The sequence below is a fragment of the Apis laboriosa genome, unplaced genomic scaffold (assembly GCF_014066325.1).
Source record: "Apis laboriosa isolate Shangri-la unplaced genomic scaffold, ASM1406632v1 scaffold34_cov151, whole genome shotgun sequence".
Taxonomy (NCBI): domain Eukaryota; kingdom Metazoa; phylum Arthropoda; class Insecta; order Hymenoptera; family Apidae; genus Apis; species Apis laboriosa.
The window spans coordinates 9,454,552-9,467,643 of NW_025222928.1; the positions used below are offsets into that span (position 1 = coordinate 9,454,552).

The 13,092-nt window shown below is 53.4% G+C and overlaps 1 protein-coding gene across 1 annotated transcript; it reads right to left on the reverse strand.

The window, feature by feature from the left end:
• Positions 1-519: 519 nt before the first annotated feature.
• On the reverse strand, positions 520-9,557 carry LOC122714850 (T-box protein H15-like). Its single transcript, XM_043936563.1, has 6 exons — positions 8,362-9,557; positions 5,617-5,890; positions 4,789-5,062; positions 4,480-4,644; positions 1,241-1,317; positions 520-1,168 (listed from the first exon to the last, which is right to left on the reverse strand). Exons 1-6 carry the CDS (start codon positions 8,924-8,926, stop codon positions 520-522), a joined length of 2,004 nt encoding a protein of 667 aa, XP_043792498.1. The 5' UTR covers positions 8,927-9,557.
• Between the last annotated feature and the right edge of the window lie 3,535 nt (positions 9,558-13,092).

Here is a 13,092-nt window from a genome sequence, read left to right on the forward strand (position 1 = left end):
AGAGAGAGAGAGAGAAAAGACGCCTTTTTTTTCCTTTTTTTTTTTTTGGTTTTCTTTTCGAACGCGCCTTTTTCCTCTCCGCCGCGAGAGTGGTACAAGGGGGGGGGGAGAAGTACGGAGAATGGAAACATAAATAACGATAACGATAACGATAAGTCGTGATACGAAATATACAACTTATGTTACACAAACGGAACAAAGTCGATTAGTTATATACCTATAAGATCTCGTCGATTTCGTAGGTGTATAACGCGCGTGATGTATACGTATATGCATATGTATATAGACACACATATATATATATATATGTATATGTGTATATATATATATATATATAGTTATATACAGTAAAGGTCGTCATACGATCGATCGTGACGCGAAAAACGCACGTAGTCGCGTACACCTCTCCAGAGGTGAGATTCAACACCGACGAGCGTGTACCGTGTACGCGACTCTCCTCCTCCTCCTTCGAAAGAAGGAGAAGAAAAAGAGGGAGAGCGACGGACGACGGGATGGACACTACGAGGGCGACAGATCTCGAACGTCTCTTCCGAGGCTGTCGGTCGGCGAGGGGGTGGCCCTCCGCGAGGAGGGCGAGGGGGACAGCGAGGGGCCCAACGAGGTGGCGGACGACTTGGCCGCGTGGTACGGGGAGAATCGATGATGGGCCAGGGCCAAGGCGGAGGGGTAGAGGGGGCGGGGAGCGGCTGGCCCCGCGCTCGATCCCGCGGCCAATTGTTGTTGCTGTTGCTGTTGTTGTTGCTGCTGTTGCTGCTGATGGTGATGATGCGCCGCGGCGAAGAGGGTGGGCCCGATCGACGAGGCCCACCACAAGTGGCCCAATTGTTGCTGCTGCTGTTGCTGTTGGTGTTGCTGGTGTTGCTGGTGTTGCTGGTGATGTTGCTGTTGGTGGCTGGTTCCGGCGGACGAGGCGCCGGGATAGACGAGGGCCGCGGGGCCGACCAATTGGGCGTAAGGGCTGACAGCGACCGCGGCCGCCGCCCGTAACAGCATCTGAGAGCGCGCCGCCCAGAGCGCCTTCTCCTCCAGGCTCAGATTGCTCACCGCCGTCGCTTGAAGTTGATCCATCTCGAACGGGAGCCGATGGGGGAACCTGAGCGATTGCTGCTCCGCGAGCATCGACTCCATCGTCTCCCTGAAAGGGAAGCTGCTCGATTACGCGCGCGCGCGTGTTTATCGTCCCTTCCCTTCCCCCACCCACTTCCCCCTTTTAATTTACCTCTCGAAATCGGTGAGCCGGGACGAGTCACGGAACCCTTTGGCGAACGGGTTGCTGTCGATCTTCAGCTTGGTGATCTGAAACGGCGGAAGCAGAGAGAGAGAGAGAAAGAGATGGCGGAAGAGAGTGGACTATGCGAGGCGAGATCGAGGGGGAGTTGGAAGGGGGACAGGGGAGGAAGGGGGTTACGTCACCGAGGGGCAACGACGCGTATCGGGAAACGCGGCGCGGCGCGGCTCGGCTCGTTCCATCGATCGACCGAGTCAACGGCTCGTAAAATTAGAGAAGAAGGTTGGAAAAACGCGGTGTATTCGCGGGGAGTGCGAGTGAATCTCTTGGCGGCAGCGCGACCCATCGCGCGCGCACAGGTGGCTTCGGTCAAACTCTCCGACCCGTCGAATCGGCAGCCACCGACGACGACAACGACAACGACGACGAGATCCTTCCCTTTTTGGGGAAGTAAACGGAAGAACGCGGGAAAAACGCCGCCGGATGGAAGGAGGGAGGAGGAAGAAGAAGAAGAAGGGAGAAGAGAGAGAGAGAGAGAGAGAGAGAGAGAGAGAGAGAGAGAGAGAGAGAGAGAGAGAGAGAGAGAGTGGATGTCGAGTGGGTGGTCCAATTACCCTACGGTTTCGCGCTCAGGAGCAGCACGTGCAGCCTGGTAATAAGACTCTTTCGTTCAAAGCCGAGGCTAAGCCGCGCTAAGCCCGGAGCTGGCTCGGTTTTAGTTACGATTCCGCTGACATCATTAGCCAAACATCTGGCCCACCTCCGCCGCCGTCACCGTCGTCCTTCTCGTCGTCTAGCTACTTACTTACTTACTTGCTCGCTCGCTCGTTCCGCTTCCCTCGCCGGCCCTATTCGTTTTACGATCGCGACTTCTCTGTCTCTCTCTCCTTTGAAATCGACCCCTCCCGCTCCCCCCTCCCCACACTTTTCCTCTTTGATGCTTCTCGCCACGCGTCCCACGTCGCCTCGATTATTAATTCGCGAGTCGACGAGTCGAACGATGGCTAAACTTATCTCGCCAAGATTTTCCTGTCCTGTCCTATCCCCCACGTACGTGGAACGGAATCGAATCGGAGACGATTTTCACGGTGGACGGGTGAGGGAGGGAAAGGGGGGAAAAAAAATAACGGGGATTTTTTCAGCGGGGCAAGGTCGACGGCCTTGGCGAATCGGATACGCGTCGATACGCGGGGACGAAGTCGCGTCGTTTCGAGGAACGAGGAGCCGAGCCAATTACGTCCAGCTGTAGAGCGGCGATGAAAATTGCGAGCCGAGATCTCGAGAGAATTCGCGACGCGCGCGATTATCGTCCTCCCTCTCTCCCTCCGTCGCTCGGTGCCCTTCCGAAATGAAAATGAAGCCGTAAGGTAATCGAAAGAGGGATATATACCCGGCCCCGCTCCTACTAATAATAGATTTAATAGAGACGGTAGCGCTCTCATCGAAGAAGGGGTGGTTCTCTCTCTCTTTCTCGCTATTTAGGCCTCGGTTCCAAGCTGTCACGGGACGAGCCCCCTTTGCGCGGTCGTGGTCGCGAAACGGAACGAAACGAAACGAAACGAAACGTCGCCCGTACGAGGAGCATCGGGCGCGAGTGCGTTATTATGCCTGGCGACCAGCCGCCAACGCGGTACGGCCGCCGTGTGTGGTTTCCAGAGAGAGAAAGAGAGAGAGAGAGAGAGAGAGAGCTCGTCCCTCCTCCTCCTCCTTCTTCGCTCTCTGTCTCGCCTCCTCTCGTCTCATTCGAACGCGATTATTTATGTTTTCTTTCGTTCGTGCATGCCGACGCCGACGCCTGCAGCCACTAAAACCATCCACTGCTTCTTCTTCTTCTTCTTCTTCTTCTTCACCTTCTTCTTCCTCCTCCTTCCGCTGCTTCCACGCGCTTCTGCTTTTGCACCCGCTTCGCTTTCCTTTTTCCCTCCGCGTGGATGTCCACGAGGATCGAATAATTAGCGGGAAGCGCAAAGACGGGGGATTGTTCGAGAAAGACACGTCGTCAAAGTTTTCGATCATCCGTCCCGAAAATCGCGCGCCTCTTGGCACACTTCCAATCGTCTCTCTCCTTCTCTTCCGTTTCGTTTCGTTTCGTTCTCGAACGAGATGCCGCGAGATCGAAATTAGTCGCTCTCTTTCTCGCGTCAGATCGTTATCTCGCACGGCCGATAATTCTATTGGCCGTGAAATCGGGGAAAGGCTCGAAAGAGATATATATATATATATATATATATATATATAAATATATGTATATATACACGCACGAGAGAGAGAGAGAGAGAGAGAAGGGGCAGAGAGTGGCCAGAGGGAAGAAGAACGGCAGTTAGGTTATGAATTATGACGCGTGCGAGCGAGAAAGAGGAATCGAGACGGTGTTAGGAGGTCGTTACGATGGTACGAGGCGAAGGGAGGAGAGGGAGCCGGCGAGAGGACAAAAACCGTCCGCAACGATGATACGTCGTCGTCGTCGTCTTCGTCCCGTTCCGTACACGGGAAGTGGCTTGGTAGGGGGAAAAAAACTTTGGTCCCTGCTAAACGAGCCTGCTGCTACCCCACCGCTGAGAGACGCGAGCGAAGAATAAGACGAAAGACAGAGAGAGAGAGAGAGAGAGAGAGAGAGAGAGAAAGAGAGGACAACGCGACAACGACGAACCGCTACCGACCGATCGCCAACCGGGACGAATGAATTTCACCTCTCGATTCGACGATCGACCACCACCACCACTACCGTCACCACCACCATCGTCGTCGCCTCGTATTATTATTTTCTATCGCGACGAGAGGACAAAGAGATAATTGCCACGGACCATCTCTTCGCACCTCATCATCGTTGAAACGATTCTCTCTCTCTCTCTCTCTCTCTCTCTCTCTCTCTCTTCCTTTTTTGCCTTTTTCGANTCTCTCTCTCTCTCTCTCTTTCTCCCTTCCTTTTTTGCCTTTTTCGAAACGGAGACACCAAAGTGGAAAATGTCGGGGCATCGCGACGCCCGTGGAATGCGAACGACCGCGCGAGTACCGAGACCACACACCGGGCGGTCGCTGCTAAACGACTATCGTAAAATACGATTGCGCGCGCGTGCGCTCCTCCACCGAGGAGGAGGAGGAGGAGGAGGAGGAGGAGGAGGAGGAGGAGATGAAGAAGGAATCCAAAGTCGGAGGAACGTTGCGCATTGGAAATTATCGGGGGAATAACGAAAGAAAAGAATGAAGAAAAAAGGAGAAGAGACGCTTACGAGTTGATTCTGATAGGCGGTGACAGCGGTGAATATCGCCTCTGGGAATATGAAGGTCTTGTGAGGTTCCTTCTCGAGGTCCGTTATAGGTTTGGCCGTGCCCGAGTCCGGTCGTTTCACCAGGTGGATCCTCGGTTGATACTTGTGCATCGAGTTCAACACCAACTGCGAACGGAACATTTGACACACACACACACACACGCATACGCGTGATCGCGCTCGATGCGCGGATTAACGTTATCGGTCCAACTACTACTACTACTACTACTACTACTACTACCACCACCACTACTACCATCAGATACTCACGTGCCCGTGCCTGTCCATGTCGTTGTTGGTCAACTTGACCTTCTCGAACGAGACCACCTGTTTTCGAAGCTGTTCCCCCGTGAACGGGGAATCGGGATGAACGTAGAGGCGGGCCGGTGCCGGTGGATCGGCCTTACCCGCTACCAGCCAGGAGCTTCGGTGATACGCGTATCGATACCTCTTGTTATCCACGGGGACGATGTCCATCAACACCGCGTATCGACTGTCCGGCTTCAATCCGTTGAACGACACTCTGCAGGTCGGGAACATCCTTCTGCCGAGACAGAGAAAGAGAGAGAGAAAGAGAGAGAGAAAAAAAGAAGATACACATATAGATATATATATATATACATATATATATATAAAAGTATAACCGCGATGGTGTCGTGACACCGAGGCGAAAGCGAGAAAAAGAGAGAGAGAGAGAGGACGAAGGCTGGCGTGAATGTTTTGCCTCGGAGGCCAAACATTAATACCGTGTCGGGCCCCCCGCTGCTCGACCACTAAAACGCGGGGACACCCGCCGATCTTATCTACGGTCTTCTCCTACGGAGTCCTTGTCGACTCCGGTATGCATTCATCCCGGCCAGCGCCACGAGCGTGAGTAATGCTTTTATTTATCAACCCGTCCTTTGTTAATGAATCGAACTCGCCTCGCGGACGAGAGAAGCTAGAAACTCGGATTCCTTCCTTCCTTCCTTCCTTTCTCCCTCCCTCCCGCTCTAGTTTTTCCCAATACGAGGAGAAAAATTATGTATGTAATCGTATACAAAAAAAAAAGAAGGGTGAAAAGGATGCGAATTTGATTAGGGTGAAATCCACTCTTACCTGCCAGTTTTCGTGATGATCATCTCGGTGCCCAACTCGTTAAATTTGTCCCACAAGTCTTTCGTCTCGAGATGACACGCCACGTGTCTGAGCTCTTCGCAGTTGGACCGTTCCTGGAGGAGAGGATTGACGGGGGAAGCTACTTTGCCGCTGCTACTTCCGGCGTCGTCCGTTTCCGGATCGTCTTCCGCCAGGATAGCCTCCTGGATCGGCGTGGGAGGAGCTGCACCGCCACCGCCACCCCGAACCACGCCAGAAACGCTCGGTTCCCTTTCTGAAACACGCGCGATGCTTTTTTAGAAAAAAAGAAAAAAGAAACAATCATTTTCCTCGAAGAAAAATGAAATCTTCGATATAATGATATTTGACCGATATCGCGCGCGCGACGTTAATTCTCCCTCTTTTTCTTTCTTCTCCTCTCCTCTCCTCTCGCGGTGTTATTCGTTAAAACGAAGCCGGCCGCGTCTTCCTACGGTCGAGATAATAACGACGCCGTAGTAGGTAGCTGGTGCTAAAGGATAATTATCCACTTACGACGGAGGTTGCTTTAGTTTAACGTTATTATCCACCGATCCCGATGCCGAGCGAAGTGGCGGCAGCGGTTCGTGAAATTACAATCTTCCCGGCCAAGGTAAAACGGCGGAATATTCTCGCTTGGCCTCGCATCGATTTTCCATTCCTTTCCTCCTCTGTCTCTATCTCTCTCTCTTCGTATTCGATCTCTTTTTCACTTTCGCCATCGATTAATTTGGCCAACAACGTTTGTTTCCCGACGGATCCTACGAAAAGGTAGCGACCGTTTGGTATTATACCGTTTAAAGGAGGGAGGCTAATTTTCGTGGCGCGGCTAATTGGCCGTGGTTGGAGGGAAGGTTGGAGGGATGGTCGCGATCCGTCATCCGCTTATTTTTATTCGACACGGCGAACGGCGGTGTTAAACGAGCGACGAAACGGATGACGAGTCGCGGCGTGGAAACGATTCGTTGCTTCTGTATACGCGGACGTTTACGAGCGGCCTCGTCAAACGAGTTACGATTCCGTGCGCGGATCAAAGAGGACGGATCGCGGAGAAACGCAAGATTCTACTTAATCTTTCCCCTTTGAATACCGCTTTCCCTTCCTCTCATATCGTATCATATTCGTATTTTTATCGGTCGATAAGATAGAATCTAGAAATTCGATCTAGAAAAATCAATAGAACGTATCTTGGCATTTATTTATCTGTACGATCGCAGGAAAAGAGAGACAGACCGATCGATCGATCGATCGATCGATCCGTCGACGGACAATTAGAAGATTATTTTGTCGATTGGCAAAACGTAAATCGATCCGATATATGCGATCCGACGGGTAATCGAGGAGCGAGGAAGGAAAGAGACTTTTCCATTCCGTTTCGAACGAAAGAGACGAAAATTTATCAAATTACCGATCGACCGGACTTCGTCTTTTTTTTCTCGCGTCTTCTCGAGCGGCAGGTATTTCGAGCGTGGTCGTTGACGCGCGCGCACGGTCGCGAGACAACGCGATGTCGTTGACCGAGACGAAAATCGCCGTTCACCTTTTCCTTTTTCTTTGTTTTTTCGCATCTCCTTCGCTAATTCCGCTTTTCCCTCGAAACATCGTTGTTTGTCGGCAACGACGATCGAAAAGTTTTACTCGAGCAACGACGCGCGATGTGATATTACACGGCTGAACGAACCGTGTCGCCCCGTTACCGACCGACCGTGTCGTCTCTTCGTTTCGATGGCCGGCCGACGTTCGCGAAACCCCTTACCACTCACTATCGCGTTTATTTATACGCGAAAAATAACCTCGATATCCGGTTATCCAACGATCCGATCCGAGTGGAAAATCGTAATTCGTTATCGTTTTATCTCGGTTAAAGATCTCGTTCGTTTTCGCGAAAGAATTCGAGAGGGAAAAGAAAAGAAAAAAAAAAGAAAAGAAAAGAAAAGAAAAGAAAAGAAAAGGAAAGGAAAGGAAAGGAAAGGGAAGGAAAACGTCCACGTCGACGCTTCTAAATCTCGAGCTTTGATCTCGGTAAGGGAGATTCGCTCGAGATTAACGAGATCGGGATTTATATCGAACGATTTGTTTACTGGCAAAGCGGTAAACTAGGTGACTGGAGAAAGAGGAGGAGGTGGAAGAAGAGCAAGTCGCGCGTGTCCAACACACGTGTACACACGTAGAGACGAGAGATTGGCCGATTCATCGGCAGCCGTTTACCCGAGTTTATTTGGGAACGATGGTCCGTTTCCGTGGGTGAATTGCACCGTGGCCAATCGTAAATTTCGCCCGTGTAGAATCTTCGTGGGCGATTATTCGCCGCGGGCGTCCAAGATACGCGATGATGAAACCAAACACCGTCCAGCGTACGGTTCGGACGTCTGGCTGAGCTCGGAAAGCAGCCACGCTCGTTTCCAGAATTCCGATCAGACACCTCACCTGGTCGCCAATTTCTTCTCGCGCCCCTACGCGCCCATTCGTTCGCCGCTAAATAATTCATTAACCGCGCCATCCCATCGATCCTTCTCCTTTCTCTTATCTTTCCACCCCTTCTTATTTTATCTCTTTTTCTTTTTTTTTTACGTGTCTTCTCTTTTTGTCCCGTTTCGACTGATAACGTTCGGTCGACTACGACCACGAGAGAGAGAGAGAGAGAGAGAGAGAGAGAGAGAGAGAGAGAGAGAGAGAGAGAGAGAGAGAGAACGAGAAAAAAAACGAAGATGGAAGAAAAGATCTCACCGTGTTGATGCAATTTTCCACCGCCGACGGCCTGTTGCTGTAACTGACGATGATGATGAGATTGTTGTTGCTGTTGCTGCTGCTGCTGTTGCTGTTGTTGTTGCTGATGCTGCTGCTGCTGCTGCTGAGAAGGCGAGGTTTGCGAGTGATGGGGCGAGAGTTGTTGGGGTTGTTGGTGTTGCTGTTGCCTCGAGTCGCGCGCCATGATGGCCGCGATGCTAAAGTCGGTGGCGCATTGTCGATTCGAGTTGCAATTGTTGTTCAGATTGTTGAGAAGGCTGGCGTTGGGCGAAGGGGTGGAACTATCGTCGCCGTCGTCGCGCGTACACCCCGGTGACAAACCGGTGGAGACCGCGGTGGAGGCGGCGGATCCCTCGGTCTGCATTTTTCTTCCAAGAAAAAGATGTCGAGATTCCTCGTCGTCCTCCTCGCTGCCGCCGCAGCCGGCACCTCCGCCTCCGCCTCCGCCGCCGCCGCCACCGCCGCCACCTCCGCCACCGAACGAAGACACCGTCAATCCGTTTCTCTTCCTACCGGCGAGACCACCTCGCGACTCCAGCAACATCACCTCGCGCTCCTGCTCTCCTCCTCTCCTCCTCCCTCGCCTCCTCGTCGCTCCGTTTTCTCCGTTACACCTTTTGTTCCGCCGTGACACGAACACGTCCTAACGAGAGGAGATCGATCCGTCCGAGCAGAGGTAAACGACGATCCTTTCTCCGCATTATCCCTTTTCCTAGCCAAGGTCACCGACTCGCCGCGCGCCACGTCCTGCCACGTCCGGCCCGTCCACGTCCGGGGTTAAAGGTTAGGCGCGCGCATCCCCCTGAATATCCACCTGGATGTGCGCGGAGGCGAGCGAAAATTGGACCCGATCCGAGACGCTCTCTCCCTCTTCCTCCCTCTCTCTCCCTCTTTCGATCTGCACGCACTCGTCGTCGCGAAACGAAGGAAGGAACGAAGGAACGTGGTTGCGATGCGTGCGCGATGCGAAGCGCGAGTAGTACGGATACGCGGTAGAGTCGAGTCGAGCGGAGAGCGCGGACAGAGCGAGAAACGAGAGAGCGAGCGACCGACCGACCGGTTGCCCGACAGACTGACCCGCGCCACCGGCGGCCGGCTTCTCGTTTCGGCCCCCACCCCCGGCGCGCCGCTTCGCGGGAGCTCGATCGTCCGCGACGCAACGGGAGAGAGAGAGGAGAGAACGCGCGCCACCGCTCGACGCTCGTTCTCGGGGTGAGACGACGACGACGACGACGACGACGGCGATCACGACGAGAACCGATCACTACTACTACGACGACGACGACGACGACGACGATCCCGATCTCACGACGAGGACGACGAGGACGAGGACGAGGAGGATGACCGCGACGACGACCACGACGACGACGAGGACGACCGCGACAACGATGACGACCACGACCGCGACGACGACGAGAAGGAAGAGGAGGAGGAGGAAGAGGAGGAGGAAGAGGAGGTGGAGGACGATGGGGGGCCGGCGTTGATCCAACGGGGAGAAAAGGCGATTCCTGCGAGGTAGGCGGTACCTTTCGTGCCAAGCTCCGCCCGAACGATCTCCGCTTGGCTCCGCCCTTTCTCTCTCTCTCTCCCTCTCCCTCGTCCCCCTTTTCGCTCTCTCCCTTTTCCTCGGGAATTGACCGAGAGCTCGACGACCACCTTATTACCGCTTCCGTCCTTCCACCCCGTCGTAGCTGCGAGCAGCAGCAGCAGCAGCAGCAGCCAGCAGCAGCCCAGCTGTCTTTCCACGCGCACGTACGCCTTCTCCTCTCTTCTCTTTCTCTTTCTCATCCCCTGTAATACACGTTTCTCCCTCTCCTCCTCCTTCCGCTGAAACGTTGTTACCGATCGCGGTGGTAATCGGCATCACTGCCACCGCGATCGTCTCTCGATGCCGGTGGTAGGAGGTATATACACGACGATGGCGGTGGCGGTGGCGGTGGCGGCGGCGACAGCGACAGAGATGGTCGTCCGTGCTACGCGACGCCCCCACCTCCTCCTCCTCCTCCTCCTTTCGCGATTCTCTTCCTTCCTCTCCCGTTCGTCCAGCAGCCAAGCCGTCGTTTCGTTCGTTCAAACCTCTCTCCTCTCGCCTCCGCCGCGGAAGTTGTCCTGTTTCGGCACGCTCGACCCTCTCTCTCTCCTCGCCGCCGAGAAGGGTGGCGCGAGAAGAGCGGCCCTCTATATCTATAGCCGCGGCAGCTGCCATTTTTTCTCGCGAGAGGGGGCAATCGCTGACAGGGACCACCGTTTTCCTCTCCTAGTCCCTCTCGAGCTCGCCCATAGGTTGCCGCGCGCGCGCGATTTATCGTTTTATTGCCGTCCCCACGGCCTTTCCGATCCTTGGAAAATTGCCGCGACTCCCCCTCGCGTTTTCTCCGGCGAAAGGAGAGAGAGGAAGAGGAGCGATGGAGAGAAGGATCGGTCCGGATATTATTATAATAAAGGAGGAAATTGGCCGGCTCGCTAAATACGTAGGTAGCGATACGTGTATCGCGCGCGATATTCATCGCCGGATTATTGTAATTACACGGTTTAACGCGTAGAAAAAACGGGCCGCGATACCGATTACGCGAGTTAGAAATTTCACGCGATTCAATATCCCCCGCGTTTTATTATATCCCGCGAAAGATAAATATAATCGTTCTCTCTCTCTCTCTCTCTCTTTCTCCGATCCTCGCGTCTTATCTTTTCCGCGCCGTTTCGAGAGATCGTTTCGCCGCATCAAAGGAATGGAAGAAGCCGGATGATCGGTGGTTACGGCTTCCGCTCGTATCCAAACTTTAATTCTCGCGATCAAATTTTTCCACGCGTTCACGATCCGGAAGTGGAAACCGCTTCAAAGGATTTCGAAACCGCGTCAAAGCGCGGAAGAAGACCGTTTTATTCCTCCTCGAAGTCAGATATATATATATATATACATTTAGTAGTAGTAGCGTGGTCTAATAACAGCAGCGCAGTCTGGAAGATAGGAGAACCGTTTCGAATTTGTTTTCGACGGACGGATCGGTCGTTTCTTTTTTCCTTCGAGTGGCTCGTCCTCGTAATCTGCTTACCGCCTCGTGACGTTGATCCGTTGACGAATCGCCGCGCGGTTACGCGGCATTTATTTCTTTCCGCGACGCGCCAACTCTTCCTCCCTCGAGAAGAAGAAGAAGAAGAAGATGAAGAAGATGAAGTCGATGACGATGCCGATCTCACTCTCGGAAGAAAAATCCGACAATCCTCTCTCGTCATCTCTGTCCCCCGAAAAGTCGATTCGGAAATATCGGGGCCGATAAGGAAGAGTCGGCGAACGAGACGAAGCGAGAGAGATACCCTCGGGACGAACACGATGTAAATAATAAATGACGAGCGACCGCCCCTGAGGGAGCGGGTATGGGAGTGGGGCGGTAAGAAGCGTTATGAAACATAATTAGCGGCCGCCGCCACTGACGCTCGCGATGATTACAGGGCGGTGAGCAAAGGTCCCGGGTATGGAAGAAGGGAGCCGACGCGGGGATAGATTTCCGTACGAGCGGCTACCTACTCCCCCCCCCTTCCCCCTTCCTCCCAAAACCGTCCATGCGTGGTTACCGCACGGCTCGCCCACGCTCGGGATTTTCGCGCCTCCTACGCGCTCCTCGGCCAACCTACGCGCCCATCCATCCGTCCGTGCGATTTTTCGCTATTCCTTGGAAGCGCAAAAATTTTCCGATTTTCCGATTTTTCGTTCCGATTCCGAGAGCGTAGAAAGAAGGAGGGAAGGAAAGAAAGTACTAGCCAGGTTTTGGTATGCCGGGTAAACGCGACAACATGCTGTGTTATCGGAATTATTGCCGGGGCTCGCGTTTCTAACCACCGATACCCCCGAGTTAATGCGGCGCGTTAACATTCGTGGGGTGCGCTCGGAAGCTCGCATCCCCGCAAGCTGTGGCCGGACTATCCCGTTTCCAACCTTCCTCCTCCTCTCCCTCCTCCGCCTCCCTTTTCCACGCGCTGCCTTCCGCCTCTGTTCCTCTCTCCCCTTCCTGTATATATATATATATATATATATACACACGATATTGCTTTCGCGCACGTACGCATATGTCGCCGAATATCCTCCATCCCGCGTGGTGGTGCCGCGTGTCACGTGCTTTATATAGCCGAATAAACTTTGGAAACCGAGATGCGCTCGAGATTCTCCTCCTCCTCCTCCGCTTCTTTCCGCTCGAGGAATCGAAAGCAAGGTGAATCGATATCGCCCGCTATATAATATATATATATATATATATATATATATATATATATATAAATATGTACTTGTATCTATCTATCTATCTATCCTCGTCGAAACGAACGAGAAATGGACGAGAAGGTTTTCGACGAAAAGAAGAGAATCGGTTCGTTCCGAGATGTGTGTATACGGGGAGGGAGCGCGTTAAACGGTTCCGCTCGTTACGTTTCTCGCTCTCGCTCTTTCTCACTCTCTCTCTTTCTGCCCGAGGAAGGGGGAAGGGAGGGTCCACGCGCGTACGGTGCGCCGGGCCGCGCCGTAAAGAATCCATTGTTTTGACGTGACCGATTTCGATTCGAGACCGAGATTAAACTGTTTACGGTTAAAACTGCTGCGAATTACACGCATCCGATTTAATCCTTGATTTACGAGGGACCGAGCTACGCAGGGAGAGGGGGAGGGGAGGGTGGAGAAGTTGGTCCCCCCCCCGATCCCCGTGGAGAATCGCGGAATCG

Bases quoted from the DNA above. Each gene is read 5' to 3' on its own strand.
- LOC122714850 (XM_043936563.1), bottom strand. From the start codon at position 8,926: ATGTTGCTGGAGTCGCGAGGTGGTCTCGCCGGTAGGAAGAGAAACGGA. The intron at 5,891-8,361 runs GTGAGATCTTTT...CGCGTGTTTCAG, and splicing joins TGGAAAATTGCATCAACACG to AAAGGGAACCGAGCGTTTCT. The intron at 1,318-4,479 runs GTAAGCGTCTCT...CCGCCGTTTCAG, and splicing joins CCGCCTATCAGAATCAACTC to ATCACCAAGCTGAAGATCGA.